At 36.4% G+C, this 15651-nt stretch overlaps 1 protein-coding gene across 3 annotated transcripts in view; it reads right to left on the bottom strand.

The window, feature by feature from the left end:
- The window catches only part of LRBA (LPS responsive beige-like anchor protein), a 401187-nt gene that overhangs the window by 302322 nt on the left and 83214 nt on the right, over window positions 1–15651 (bottom strand). For all 3 annotated transcript variants that reach the window (XM_062602815.1, XM_062602814.1, XM_062602816.1), the window contains exons 29-31: window positions 13330–13498; window positions 12263–12701; window positions 2049–2182 (exon numbers count right to left, since the gene is read on the bottom strand). In XM_062602815.1, the coding sequence (XP_062458799.1) occupies window positions 2049–2182; window positions 12263–12701; window positions 13330–13498 (742 nt within the window). The remainder of the gene's footprint in view (window positions 1–2048; window positions 2183–12262; window positions 12702–13329; window positions 13499–15651) is intronic.

Below are 15651 nucleotides of genomic sequence, written 5' to 3'. Positions count from 1 at the left end.
TTTAATCCTGATTAGTTTCTTTTTATGCATATCAGTTCAGATTACATGTCCAATTTTTGCCAAAAATCCCAGACATGCTGGAAGTCACACGGTTCCAAACTATATCAGTATTGTTTATTGTCTGGATTTCTTTTACATTCTACAGGCACAGGAGCACTTATTTTTTCATCTATATGTTCTTAGAAGATAGACTAAATCTGAAAATCAGTGTTCATCTCTTTTGTTTCTATTAAAAGCAAGTGAATACTGACTTCAGAAATTTAATATTTAAGCCAAATCTAACCTGGGTAAACCAGTAAGAGGTTAACAAATTAGTAATTATTTTAACCAATTTCAATGTAGCTAGCTTTTCTTAATTTTAAAAATAAAAATTAGCTGCTCAGAGCCAGCCTTCCCCAAAGAACTGTGAAATTATAAAGACAGCTAATTTTCCCAGTCTCAGCATTACTCCTAGGCTAGTATAGTGCATTTTCAGTGACTAAATGGTTCCTCCCTTTTGCAAAGAGTAGCTTTTCCTTTACCTTGGCAGGAATAAAAACTTTATGCTTTTCCCAAGAAATGCAACGGGCAGTTGAAGATGGCAACAAATATCTTCCAGACACATGAGTACTAGAGGACATGACAACAGATTGCATTTTTACATTTTCCCCCCCCCTCAGTCTTTGCAATTTGGATGCAAGTTCATAAAAACAGGAAGCAAGACACTCAAGCATCAAAAAGAAACACCACTAATCAGGCACAGATTGAGATTTCCTTGATTAAGATGCATACAAGTCTTACGTTAAACTTCATGGGCACAATTGTAAGATTCGATATAGCCTTGTGACTTAAACATGGCTAAGTAGAAAAGCATGCCTTTGATACAACATATAAGGTTAAACATCTCATACAGAACAACCAGAGAGACTAAGGGTTCAAAGAACCACTTGCTTATAAACAACCTACTCAATTTTGTCCCCACTGAAAAAACTGTCCAAAGCAATTAGCTCAGCATCAACACTGAAACTGACCTAAGGCTAAAGCTATCGGAAACACTTGTATATCATTTTCAGTCCTACTTAGCACTAACACATATATCCTTGGAAAAACACCCTAAACCTTATAAATAAGTTTTTATTTGACACAACAAAAAATCTGTAACAAAAAGTAGTCTTTCAAATATACCACATTTATATGAAATATAAGTTAATATAATATACCTGCTTTACAAACCATAAGAAACGTTGAAATTGAGAAATGCTGCTCATTTACATTTCTTCTTCTAGATGAGGGCAAAAGGAGAACCCAAAAAAGGTTCACCTTTTTTATTTTTTTAAACACAACACTACTGTTTGTTGAGGTTTGTGTTTGTTGTTTTTTGTGGGTTTTTTTTTTTTAGAAACAGTTTATTTTTTTTCATTTGTGTAGCTATAGCATCAAAACTAGAAATACTAAAATTACCCGGGGATAAGCTCTCAGAAAATATAAAAACATTAATTCCTACACTCATGAACCCATATAACATCTATAGGTCCAGTTTAACCTAGAGTCACATCTATTTTCTGGTGAAGTATCTGATAGTGGTCTTTGTTAGAGGCACAGATACTGTGACAAAGATACAAAGTGGTATGCAGGATACAAAGGTCTCAAAAGCTCTTTTGTCTGATTTGATAATCTAGGAAACTCCAGCAGTTAAATAAAAAAAATAAGTGTAAAACCACCTTTTCCCAGATTATTGTCACATTTCCCCCTAAATAAACACAATCAGCAGTAAGTATCAACATTCTTAGTATAAGTGAGACTCATACACAGACTGGTCATATATATACACACACACTAATCAGTATTACAACAGAAGGCAGCTAATGACTTAATGTCTGAAAAACAACTGTTCTTGCCCTACAGTGTTTTGAGATACGGATAAGTATTAAAAAATCTCACCTTCACATAACACATAACAAAACCCACATAATAAGAACTTGTTAATTTGTATTCAGAGTGATGGTAAGAGAAGGAGAAGCAAGACAGGAAGGATTGGGATTTAAGTTGTTTAATTTCCCTTTACTCACCAGGAGATTCTCCTGACAAATCCGGGGCTTGGGATGAATCTAAAGAAGAAACCACACTGACAGCATTTGTAGGAATACCCACAGCAGCTGTAGATGAGGAAACGGTTGATTTCTTTGGGGGTACTACAACACTCCTAGGTGAAGACAAATAAAGATTAGTAAATAATACTGTATGAAGGTTCACACATCATGATCCTTATTTATACATTTAGCACATCCACTTGTATGTCCTGCAAAAGTACTGCTCCTCCTGTTTTCTTTTTCCATCATCTTTGACAGTCTACCTCAACCCTAAATGACACTTTACCCTTGTTTAGTTTTAATGGTACGCTTTAATATCTCATCCAGAAAACCCCTGACAAATGAGCAGAAAGATCAGCAGAAGTGAGCTGTAAGTAGGTTTTACTTTTTACCTTAATTTCCCTAAGATTTGGTTTTAAACTTCAGGCAACAATTTACAAAAGATACCACAACATTCAAAACGAAAACACCAAGATAAACTGCCAACACTGAAGGTTGCCTTGAAAGTATCTAATGCAGAACAGAAGATTAAGTGAAGAAAGATACACTATTGCTAAAAATATCCTAACACATAACCGCATCCACAAACATTCACACATCTTAAAAGTATGGTTAAGGCATGAATTTGAGTAAGTCTTTTAAATCAAGTTTTACTTATACAACAAATCAAAACATTCTTTGAAGACCAAATCTCCATCTTTCATACAGGTTAAATGCCAAGCCTTACAGTAAGCATTAAAGATTACACAAGAGGAAAAGATGCAAAGTGACAAGTTAGGCATGGAGATTTATCTCACATGTTACTAAGACATCTATTTACACGATACCAATTTCAATTAAATTGTAGTACTTTATTTCAAATACCTAAAAGGCCTTGTTAAGCCTACATTAAAGGCATTTTTAATTGCAAGTTAGCTCCATAAACATGCAAAAACCCAGCTAATGAGGTAAAGAGTACAGCTGATATATAATGCACTCCCACAGCAGCGCTTACTTTTAATTACCTGGTGTTAACCGTAAGCCGAAAGTCTTCAACATTCAATTTATTTAATCACATCTTTTGTTGACAGTAATATAACTACACACTGAAAGTATTCCCTTAATAGCTTTAAAATACTCATTTTCTAAATAAAATAACTTAGAAACTTGACCCAAATTCAGGGGTGGTAATAACAACCAAAGACGTTCTACAAATATTTCTAAAATAGCTCCTTCTAGAAGCGGAAAAAAGGACTGTTATTGGACTCCCTTCTTTAGTCCAAAGGATGTCACAGAAGCTAGACCATGTACTGATTAAATCAACCCTCCTTAATGGCAGGAGTCGGTACGCACCATACTTGGAGGCAGCACGTCATAATATCATTATAAGGGTGACTGCTAATGTTAACTATACACTAAAAAAATAGAAGTAACAACACCTGAGCCCCAAGTCAAGATACGGCACCTAAACAATGAGTTTTACTCATATGTTCATGTCAGTTTCTCTGGAAACTGCCACTTTATCAATTGCATTACCCAGGTATAAAGAGGAGATCTCTCACTCGAGATTCTGTGACACTGACTGTCTGGAAACTTACTACTACTATTCTGTAACACACATTCAAATACCTGGAAAGGACTGGGAAATTAATACAAGTTTACTGAGCACAAGATGCATCCACATGTATTAAGGTCAGGCTGGATGTGATTTTGGCCAACCTGATCTAGTTGAAGATATCCCTGCTTATTGCATGAAGATCAGACTAGATGACCTCTGAAGGTGCCTTCCAACACAAACTAAACTATTCTATGATTCTGTTCTATGGTTCTATAACTTTGGAACATTTCTCAAACATTCAGCACTGAAGCCCAGGTGTGCTCACTCCTTTACAGATTTTAAGTAGAGGTTTCCAATTCAAGAAATACCCATAAAAACATACAGATATTTTACAAATATGTGTCTATTCATGAGCACTCTGAGACAAGTGCATGAGCTGGAAATATTTCTTTTCACAGCCACTAAGTTACAGAAACAATTATCCATTTGCTGCTAATACGCACACAATTATATTGGGTGTAAAGTGACATGTGAGAATATTCAATGACAAATGCTGGCACACGTATAGATGGCAATAGTGTAGATACAGGAAATGTCTGTTCAAAACATATCATTAATGCAATTAATTTTAAACTGGACCACCCTAAGTTACCTCAAGGGTAAAAACAAATCTTCTAGAGAAGTTTTCTATTTTCCTGGGCTTAAGTCAGTCAAAATTCTCTCAGAACATCAAATCAGAATGGCTGTGTCCTCTGAATGCACATGAATACTATTGATCCTTTTTCTCTGACTCTATTAAGAGCCTCAAGAAATACAGGTACTATTTTAAGTCATAAAGGGCAAGTGGGACCCACACATTAAAAAAATAATGCAATTAGCTGAACTTTGACTTATTTTATATATTAGAACCTCCCCCTTTCATATGAAAATAAAGACATGAACATGCTGGAAGGATCAGGAAAGCATTTTAGAACAGGAGTAATATTTAGTACTACAAGAAGCTCCCCACAGGGCAAGTTAAAGTCTTGGAACTGCATGGGAGCAAGGAAGCCTGTGCTGTTACCTTAATAGTGCTCATCTGCAGCTGACAATGAGCGGACACCAAAAAAAAAAAAAACAAAACTCCCAGCTACAACAGCCTTCCATTTTCTATGCTGTTTCTGACACACAACACTATATATTATCATTCCTTCCTGTAAACTTCTACTGACCTTCAGAGTGCTTAAGCATAGTTGCACTGAGGGAGTAGTTTCAGCAAGTTGCCAGAGTCTCTATAGCTACCCAAGGAGAGGAGCATTCAAGCAAAGGAATTAGACATCTGAGACAGACAACTGTAAATGACCATAATAGTCCCTTTTGCCTTTTAAGATCTTTTGTAACCTTCCCATCTTCAATTCTGTACAAGTCTGGGAATGTAAGTACAGCTGCTACTCTCATCTTCAGTAACTTACTTTCTGTGAAGTACATAAAAAAGGAATTATATTCTAACACTTCTACTGTAATTTTCAGTATGTAGTAATGGCATTCACTTTAATGAAGATACTCTGATTAGTAACACCAGGGATATGGCACTAACACACAGCTGCAAAGTACAGCTGTTAGCAGGCTTTTGGGTTTGGGTTGTGTTTTTTTTTAATTACTCAACACCATTCCTTTTGATTTGATTCAAGGAATAAAAATTACTATGTACAGGTTTCAGACTTTGAAATACAGGACATATGCTGCCTTATAAACAGTACACATGGGTGTACATGTATATTTCAGACACAGTCACCACCCGCTTTGAGCAAGAGACGCTGACTCTCATGAAGTTTTCTGCGAAATTTAGGTTGTTTACCATATCCCACTGAAACAAAAAAAAAAAATCAAAAAAATTTTAGCTAAAAGAATTAAAAATAAGAAAAAAATTACTCAATAAATTCTATAATAATTCCCATATTTAAAGGTCATGTTAGATCTTGGTCCCTACTGTTACAAGCTTGTTTAAGGATTCAGAGTGTTCATGATGCAACACAGCTGAAGACTTCCACTGTGCTCCATAACTATTCAGTAAAAAGCAACAGTACAGGGCTGAAGAAATTGCTGCTTCACATTAAGAAAAATATAACCTTGGAAGAAAACAAGAGGCTTTGAACAAACTCACTACAAAGCTGTTTTCTAGCCTCAGACTAATTCTGAACAGAACTTAAGACAGTGATCTCTGACAGTCAACTAAAATTATTCCGATTTTTCTGGCCAAAATAAAACAAACAGTATCTCCTTCTCTGGACAGCTCTGTCAGCCTGAAGCACACAGCCAAGAGAAACACTGGATATTGTCCAAAAGCATGATGTAAAGAAACCCTCAACTCTGAATGTACTTTCTCTCTGTCTTCTGGTCACTTGCCATGACCTTCTGATTCAAAAAATCCTTAAAATAGTTCAGGAACAACAAATCAAAACATTAAAATATCTTAATATGATTCCTTTATAGCTACACACTGCTGCATTAATTCTAATGCAATGTTTACTACTGTGTATGTCTGCCCTCTTAATGATGCGATGGACCAATGTTACAGCTGCAGGATTTGTTTCAGGAACTTCCACTTCCAGGCCTTCCTCAAGGTATGAATGTACGGCTCAGCAATCACATACAGATTCATATTTGCCACATACTGGAAAGCGAATGAAGATAGTTGATGCATAAACATTAGTCGTGTTTGTTTACTTATACTCTGAAATTCCTACATCTTTCCTTTTTTTGTGCAGTAATATGGTATTTTCTCTGAATATTTAAGTGGAAATGCAACTATGTTCAAACAGAAGTACTTGCCATTGACCATCAATGATCCTTCCCATTCTTCTTTCAAAAGATTATTAAATGCTAGTATAAGGAAAATTAATGCAATTTGCAGAAAGAATGAATGACAGAATGGAAAAAAATCAAAATTAAGTATTCTAGTAAATAAACTATGTGGAGAACATGGAGTGTTTAGTATATTAGTAAATCAGGTAAATTTGTCAGAGAAGTATCTTAAAAATTAATGTGCTCTCAACTTCTCTCCAGTAACAGGGCACTTGCTTTTAAAGAGTACAGAGATAAGAATTTTTTTTTTTGTAGCTAAGTTGATAAGCATTTCTTAAATATGCTACACACGTGAAAACGTTCATCAATAAGTGTCCTTACACTGTATTTCCTCAGACCTACAGAATTATGTATTCTTAAAAACATCTTTTATCATGCATTAATTTGATCAGAATAACAGTGAACATTAAGCAAGCTCATACAAGGGCAGAGACGTGTCACATGGAAGAAAACTGTCAATACACTTCACTCAACATTCACATTATCACATCATTTCAATTAACTCTATACTAGTGGGTTACATTTGAATATTATTACATCCGCTATCATAATACTCAGATACAGGAGGAAAAAAATAAAGAAAAATGCACAGAAAGTATTCTTACGGTGTATTTCATGCAGACCTCAAGCACTATGGTAAAAATGGAAGCTTAGTTGCCTCATTTACATGACTGTCTCAGATGTTGTGCCTTTTTTAATTTAAAATCAAATATTTAAGGTTTAACATAGGAAATTACAGCACATGAACTGATAACACAGGTCAGGCATAGTGAGAACTAGCCACCATAAATACATCTTAGCTAGAAGGTCAGTGTGTTATTAGTCCCAATTATGCTGAAGCATGTGGCAGACATTTATTCACTGCTGAATGAGCACAGACCACTGAGCTGAACACTGACTTCCATCACAGACAAAGGCCTATGCAATAATCATCTATTCTGCCAAATTCTATAAGGATTTACTTTTTGAGCACTTTCTTGGTTTCAGAGCACTTATTCTTCTGTTACAATAAAGATACAAAGTATCTATAAATATCTCTAAATTTTCAGTACTTTTTCCTAAATCTTTTGTTTTTGTTTTTTTTTTGAAGTTGGCAAGTCTGCAATTAATTTTTAATATATTTCAAGTTAGAAATATTCCTTGGGTGCTAGTCAAATATTCCTAATACAACAGGGGCCAGGCCAAACTGATGACCTCACTGTGATTTAAAAATATGTATATGAGCTCTATTTCCTCTTGACATACAAGAATTTATACAGATTTAATTCACAGCATTCCATTTTTTAGAGCTGAACAGTAACAAAGGTGACAAGTTGTCTGTTTCTATATGGGATAAGGTTTTAGGTCAAACCTAAAAGAAATCAGTCTTGTTCCAGGCTACCAGAATGGTGCCCACTGCACGGCCCCCATTTAATGAGCAAAACATCAGAAAAGAGGGTGAGATTTATTTTTACCTCTACTTTATGAACTAACAAAGAAGCTTGCTATGGCAGTGTCCTTCTATGGGCTCTGCTTCTACAGCTGATACCCATTCCTTTATGTCCTCCTTGAAATACCCAAGGAAGAATAAGAGACACTCAAAACCATGAGAGAACAGGGGTGTGAGGGAAGAGAGGGGAGCAAGGAAAAACATATGATAGAGAAATTACAACCAATTTTGCAAGAGAACTTTAAAATCAGCTCAGCAGGGAGAAGACTTCAAATGGTTTGCCTCTTAAGTGCCTGCAGAATGTTAATAGTTGCTGTGGCAAAAGAGCTGAGCTTCTCATCACAGCATACACGCCTTGATCCACAGATCCCCTACTTGCATATTCTTTCTCTACCTGTACCTGGCAGACTTAATCTTGTCAACGAGTTTATTATTTTTACATTTGAGGACCAAATCAATGAAGTCTAAAATGTATGCATTCCACACAAAAAAAAAAAACAACAAAGGACTGATTAAATTTAACTGACATACCACCAACAAACATTTCAAAGGCACATGAACGCCACTAAATGACAAATGCATAAACATAGCTGAAACATAGCAAACTAAGCAGCTTACAGATGATGTTCCAAAAAGATAAACTAGCTTATTAATATATCTGTTCTGTAAGTTACAGTATAGCTGCAGATTTAAGCTCTATGGTGTAAGACCATGATTTAAGACACTACATTCCTCTGAACCCTCAGCATCATCTTCCTATAACAATACTATTGAATGTTTCCACAAAGAGCATTAGAAGCCAGAAGAGACCATGGTTTTATTTTAAACTGCACAGTAAATATGGCAAGTGATAGGTTATGGGCTCTATTAGACTAATTGAAGAGAAATGCCATCTTTTTTTATCCTAAGCTTTGATTATTTTTCTTTTTTATTTAAATTTGCTTGCATTAGCATACTCTCCCCCCCCCCCCCTTACAATATTACTACTAAGAAAACTGCTGCTTTAGGCCACAGTGAAATTGGAACTTTAATTCATGTCCCTATGGATCTTGGGAAAAAGCCAATGCAAGTCTTGAACTTTATCATGATAAACCCCTGGCACCCACTAATCACAAGATTGTATCTTCACATAAGATAAGGAGAAGACTTTTGGCATGGGAATGAACACATACACCTAGCTGTTTGCAAAGGCTTGCAACCTGGCAGCCTTTCAGTAAGGCTTCACTCACATAGCTGTTACTATATACTCTCCAGCTATGGCTGGGAAGTTGATAATCCTTAAGATATGAGGAGAGTTTTGATTTCTGACACAGCATTCCTGAGATAAATGCAGGATCAGAGAGATGCTTTGAAATTCCCAGAGATACCTCTCTAGTAAACTGCTACATGGGAGCAACTTTTAACAGTGTCTTTAAAAAGGGGGGGTGGGGGGGGGGGGGAAGAGTTAACTCACAGAACTTGTGCTTGCCATCAAACAATATATTAAATATAACCCAGACACAGAAAATGAGAGCATCCCAAATCCTGTTTTTCCAAACTTTCCTTAGTACTTTTGCCTATCTCAGAGATAGGCACTACTATTTCCAACTCTTACTACAGTTTCTTGTAAATGTTTTTCTTTCCCTAGTACAATTCCTTCCCCCTGCTGTTACTATGTATCATCTCACAGCATAAACTTGTATATTAAGCAGAATCACACTATATAAAGAATAGTCACCTTCAAGTGGTCATAAAACTTCCCTGCCTATATATATAATTTTAAATATATTTCATACACATATTTTGTCTTTCTGATTGATATATTAGCTAGCTAACAACATGTCTTACCAATACTTATCAATGTGTTTACCACAGATACAAGATGGTGCATGTCACTACTAGATGATACTTGAGTAGAGGTAGGACTTCTACATCGGTAAGTACACTTTTGTCTAGCTGACATACCCACAAAAGCAAACAAGTGAAAGATTAAGCCACCTAGAAACACAGAACCGTGACATACCGAGGTCACATGCAACTGCTGAAGGACAAAATAGTTTATACTAGTTCATTACCTTTTTCCTCACATATTTAGCCCCACCCACGAAACACAAAAAGTCATAGGAAACTAATACCTACAAGTTATCATTGTGGACAGTCCACACGGCTACATAAACCAGTACACCACCTCTTGACCTCGGCTCTTCCATTTACAACCACGGTGCCATCTACTGCTTCAACCCATGCACCACCTTTTCCCCTCTGCATGTATTCCTTTAGCAGACTGGCTTCTTTTCAGTATACTAACATAGAAATTAGACCTCAAGGTTAAGTGAGAGAATGCTAAGAGCTGTGGGGAGAGAAGAGTCCATCTAGGACAGTGCAGCACTAGAAAAGTAGAAAAGCAAAACAGCAAATAGTTCAACTTCTCAGTGACTTGCTTTACAAAACACACTGCAGTAAGGGTGTTTTTTTGTTATTTGAGCGACTTTGTAACTAGACAGAAAAAAGAACACAGAACTGCAAGTGACTGAAGGGCTGCTGCCAATGCCCAGTATTTCACTGCTGCACATGGTATCAAATTAAATCGCAGTTTCCTCTGATAAGAAAGCTTTATAGGCATAATCTACCTATGTCAGGTATGAGGAATGCAAGTACCAAATGACTTCCTGCCTAGTTAACCTGCTTTACACTCAAAACAGCTCAAATCAGATTTGCAGAGGCAGCACAAACCTTCAGTTTTAGCAATAGCTAAAAAATAATTCCTAAATGCAACATGTACTTCTGCACTAGATGTCCAGACAAATGATATTTTGTGGTTCAAATCTCTACCACTCTGCAATGAACAATGAGGATTTCCTGAGGAAAAACATCAGTCACAAACTGAAGCTTTGTGCTATTTCATATCAACTACCCACTTGCTGTAAAAATCAATGAGAGGCCTCAACAGGGAAGTGGTAAAAGCAGGGAGAGAGGTACAATGAATTCTTAATACAATGCCCCTCTTTCCCAGTTTTCCCCCTCTGCCTCCATCCTCCTACTGCTCCCCAAACAAGTTCTCCTGTTTAGCATCATAGGCAAAACACAGTACTTACTTTGAGACAAGAGCAAGGGGGCTAAATGCTAGCATACGCCATCTGTGTCTAATCTAGCCAGACAACCCACAGCACCTCTTCCCCCAGCAGTGATATGGCAATCTGAGTTGTGAACGCATGCTGTGACAGCTGCATCCACCCCCTGGAAGAGCTGCACTCTTTTCCTGGGGCAGCTGAGTTAGCTAGTTTAAGCAAGGCAGCCATACACTGGAAAGACGTCAGAGCCAGAGTTAGTTCAGGAATAAGCAGAGGATCAGACATTGGTATGGTAAGAGATCCACTGTCAGAGAGATATCTGGATATGACTAAGGCTTTCCAGAGGCAGGAATGCAAGTGTTATGGCATTCTGTCTTTCATCCTCTGTTCTCTCTGTTGGTTTTGGGAATCTCAGAGAGGTAAAAGTTAGTAAACATAGTAAAAGACAATGTCGTCTACTAATCCTGGGAAAAGAGGAGATAATAAGACTGAGATGCAGGGGAGACTAAAATTATTAGGAAAAAAGGGACTTTAATCTAAAAGGAAAACAAAAAAGAAACAAAGCAGCTCCTTTTTAAATGCACCACAGCATTTGAGAGAGGCAGATAGTTATTAAAATGAAACAAAATTTTAACAGCTATTATAACAACAAAGCAAATTAACAGCTTAGGGATATAGTTAATGAATTAAGCCTGAAAGATTTAAAGTAGACTTTTAGCACCAGAAGGCAGAACACAGATACATTTTCATAAATTAATACAGGAATATTCTATAGGTAGAAGGACACCTAGATGAGTACTCAATTGGTTTTGATCCATCTGTAACTATAATTAAACCAGTATTTTTTTGCAGGCCTTCAGTAACAGAAACTAGACACACCTTTGTGATCAATACACAAGCTAATCTACACATTATTACTTCAAGTTATTTAGTGTCCACTTTACTTCCTGAGTCCCTTAAAACTGACTAAATATGCATAGTACTCCAGCACTCATCTGCAAGTGCTGCAGTTAGGAATAGCAGAACAAGAATGACAAAAGAACAGGTTACACCCTTAATCTTTACTTTTACTCTTGCAGTCATTTCTACACAATTTATTGGCCCCTATTCCCATATCACTTCTGAGCTCTAACATGCATATGGACAGGAGAGTTTACTCTGATAAAGAGGTGCTGGGTTCAAAACCCAACCACCAGTCATTCTTCATTTCCACAGTAGAATAACATAGCATCCTGATTATGTTAAGTACTAGATGACACTGTACATGACATCTGATTTTTTCCTTACAGATCTCTTAAGCAAAATAGCCCAAATATTTTAGAAGTTACATTACCTGTCAAAGGAATGGAACTGTACAGGCTGCTCAGCAGCTCCATCACCAAGAACTCCAAGGAAGGCGGGTGGCAGAAAAGCAGAATCCACTGCAGTCACATCAGCTGGTGTGCTTACCAAGCTTCTCAAGATATCTTTTACATTGACATTTTTTGCAGCCGGCGCAGAAGCTGCAGGCTTACTATCCTCAGTTCCAGTCCCACTTCTGCCCTCCTGAGACTTATTTACTTCTAATGAGAGCGTGCATAGTACTTCACTGATTGCATCTGGACCTGCACTGACATTCGGAGGTCCTGCTTCAGCAACACTACTGGAACTGTTTGTTTGTCCTGAAGCTGGTTCCTCCCCAAGACCAGAATCCCTTCTTTGTACGGATGCTGTACTTTCTGAGTCTTCACTGCAGGCTGAAGTACCAAGAGCAACAGATGGGTTTTCCACATCTGTTCATATCAAAAACAGAAAACACATTTTAAGTCCATTATTAGCAGAACTGCATTCAACACACTGCTCCCAAGAAGTAACACCAATAGGTGACAAGTGAAATAACACAGCTGTATTTCCTCTTGTCTACTTAGAGATTTAATATTATCTCTATTTCATAGGAAACTTAAAACCAAAAAAAAAATCCTTCAAATTTCTAAGAAGAATGAAAAGTTATAACACTGAAAACAGAAAAGGGAATAGAAGTTATTGACTCAAAAGTCAAATAATGAAAATTAATTCACTGACTTAAAGAAGCATAGGAGAAAGAAGTCTCTTACTGGAAACAAAAAGCTGCCAGTCAGTCTATGCTTATGCATACTTAACACAAAACAGTAATGTTTCTGCAACAGAATACTTCACTACTTCAGCAAGATTAACTAGGTCCACACAGCAAAATCAACCTATAGATTAGATTCTTCTCACATCAAAGATACACACAAATACTGAGGCAAATTAAATACTATAATGTTGCTTATTTAAATAGTTATAACACACATATTTTTATACAATTTCACATGGACTTCTATAGAATTTTAAGATGCATATGCCACATTATTTCATTTGGCCAAATATTTAAGAGTTCACCTGTAGCAGGAGTTTCATTATTTTCATTCCCTGATTCCTTGAGTGACTGGCTATCGTTTGGTTGTCTTTCATTCTGGGGTTCCAGTATATCTCTGTATTTTGAAACCATGAGCACAGAAATAAAATACACAACAGCCAAAGCCAAAAACTGAGCCTGTTTACTATCCTCCTGTAAAAAAAAAAAAAAAAAAAAAGACACACACACAGATTTTTCCATTACAATTTCAGCAGCATGTTTTATTTTTCTGTAAAGTATGCCCAGTGCTACCATAAACAGACTGAGAGTAACCTGATATGTCAACAACAGTAGAACAATATTCTCTAGTCACAGTTTGTCTCACCTATAAAGATCAGGAATACAGCAAACGTATACAATTGGCACTAATCCTTTCATTTTTCACTTATAAATATGAAAACTTTGACTAAGATTGTGTGTTTCGACTACATGCTTGGAATTAGTGCAGGGACTAGGTCCCCTTTATTTATTTACGGGTGTTTCTTCTATTACATTTCCTCAAATGTGCCAAGATATTAACAGCATTTACTGTGAAGTGCAACCATGCAGGTGTACTCAACAAAACTGTAAGAGCATTTATTAACTGTTACATATTAATGAAGGAAGTGGAACAAATTCCAGAACCAGCATTAAGTTTTACTTCATCATCAGATTGTCCAGAACGGATGTACTGTACTATGTACAACTTAAAACAAGAATTGGTAAATATGCATTTGCATTTCAGCTGTAACTTTAACAGATTTTAAGAAAATCTTCAAAATAAATATTAACGTGAACTATGCCAGGCACCTCCCCAGAACCTCAGTCACCCCTAATGAAATACAGAGCCACACGCCAGCTCTGAGTAGACATTATGATTTATCCTAAGTCTGTCCCTTTTGGTGGTCAATAAAAGAAAAGCTTTGTACATGCTGGATCACAGGAGAACAGTACAGTTGGATCCCCAATGACTAATATGTGTTGAGCAGTTTTATCCCCAATTTAGATACAAGCTCAGGTAGCATTCAAGTTTTCCCTCTGAGTAGTTCAAGAAACTAGATTAAAATATAAAGCTCATTTTATCATGATTTTAGAGCCTATTGAAGGCCTATGTTCCATGAAGAGTTCTTTAATAAGCTATAGTGGAAGAAGTTTGTGAGAAATTCTCTATTAAGAACAAGGTAACACAACTGGATCCTACCTGTTACGCTGAAAAAAACCCCAACCTATATACCACCCCAGCTTGATGCAAATCCTTAACTTTCATAAAACAAGAGAGAAACAGCAGGCTAGTAACAGGTTAGCATCAGGCAAGCACAGTGTGAAATTGTTAGAAGTTCCCTATGACGGTAAGGATTCTAAACAACTTTCTTGCTAGATGAATTTTTGCAAGACAGTTTTCAACTGTACTTAATATTGTGAATTTTAACTATTTAGATGCAAGCATAAGCAGAGCTCAGAAAAAAAATATTCCAAAATACATCTTTTAAAGTCTATTTTTTCTTCACAGCTCAGCACAGTAGCCAAAAAGCAGAGTTACTGCGTCACTTTATTTGTGAGACAGAAACCAGTAGATTAGAAAAGCAAAAAGTGCAGAGGTTGTACACATATTGGGTTATTTAAAAGAATAAATGGTACACAAAATCTGCTTGATTTTGAAGACTGCATCATTAGGATTGTGTTGGTTGCCACCAGTACGGAAGATTCACTTCCTGTTAATCTTTTGCACACTATATATTGAAGTAGGGGTCAAAAAAAGCTTGGTTCAATCAATAATTAAAGACAAAAATGAAATATTCTTCACTATTCTGGATAGGCCAAAAGTCACTGTGCAAATCATTACACTTGCTAAATAGTCCAGTTATTGTCAAATAAGTTCTAGTGTCCAAGCCTGTGGCCACCAATAACTCATAGCCATTACAGCTGCTGTATTTGCTTACAGCAGGTGTGTTTTTTAAGCCATCAATCTCAATTTCCTCAATATCAACTATAAAGTTGCTGACAAAGGACAAGGATATTCTTAGTCAATTCAAGAATAAAAAAACATAACCATATTTACAGCAGGTGCACACAAATTGGTTCCTCTGAGGGGGAGTAAAGGAATTACATGACCTCTAATTTCTAATTAGCTAGAAAGATATTAATCTCTCAAAAACTGTACATAAACGTCTTTATAATACATAGTATACGTAAACAGTTTGCCTATGTACAGCATATGAAAGTATATATTTGTACTTAAACTAACACAGTTAATATACAATATGAAGAATTCCAGAGAATCAGCTCTTAGGAACAACCGAAGAGCCTGATCAGCAGGCAGCCATTTT

Source organism: Pezoporus occidentalis, unplaced genomic scaffold, assembly GCF_034315485.1.
Source record: "Pezoporus occidentalis ecotype Australia unplaced genomic scaffold, CSIRO_AGI_Poc_V1 ctg79, whole genome shotgun sequence".
In the NCBI taxonomy this organism is placed as follows: Eukaryota; Metazoa; Chordata; class Aves; order Psittaciformes; family Psittacidae; genus Pezoporus; species Pezoporus occidentalis.
Note: the sequence above shows the minus strand (reverse complement) of the source record. Positions and strands in the feature narration are given on the sequence as shown.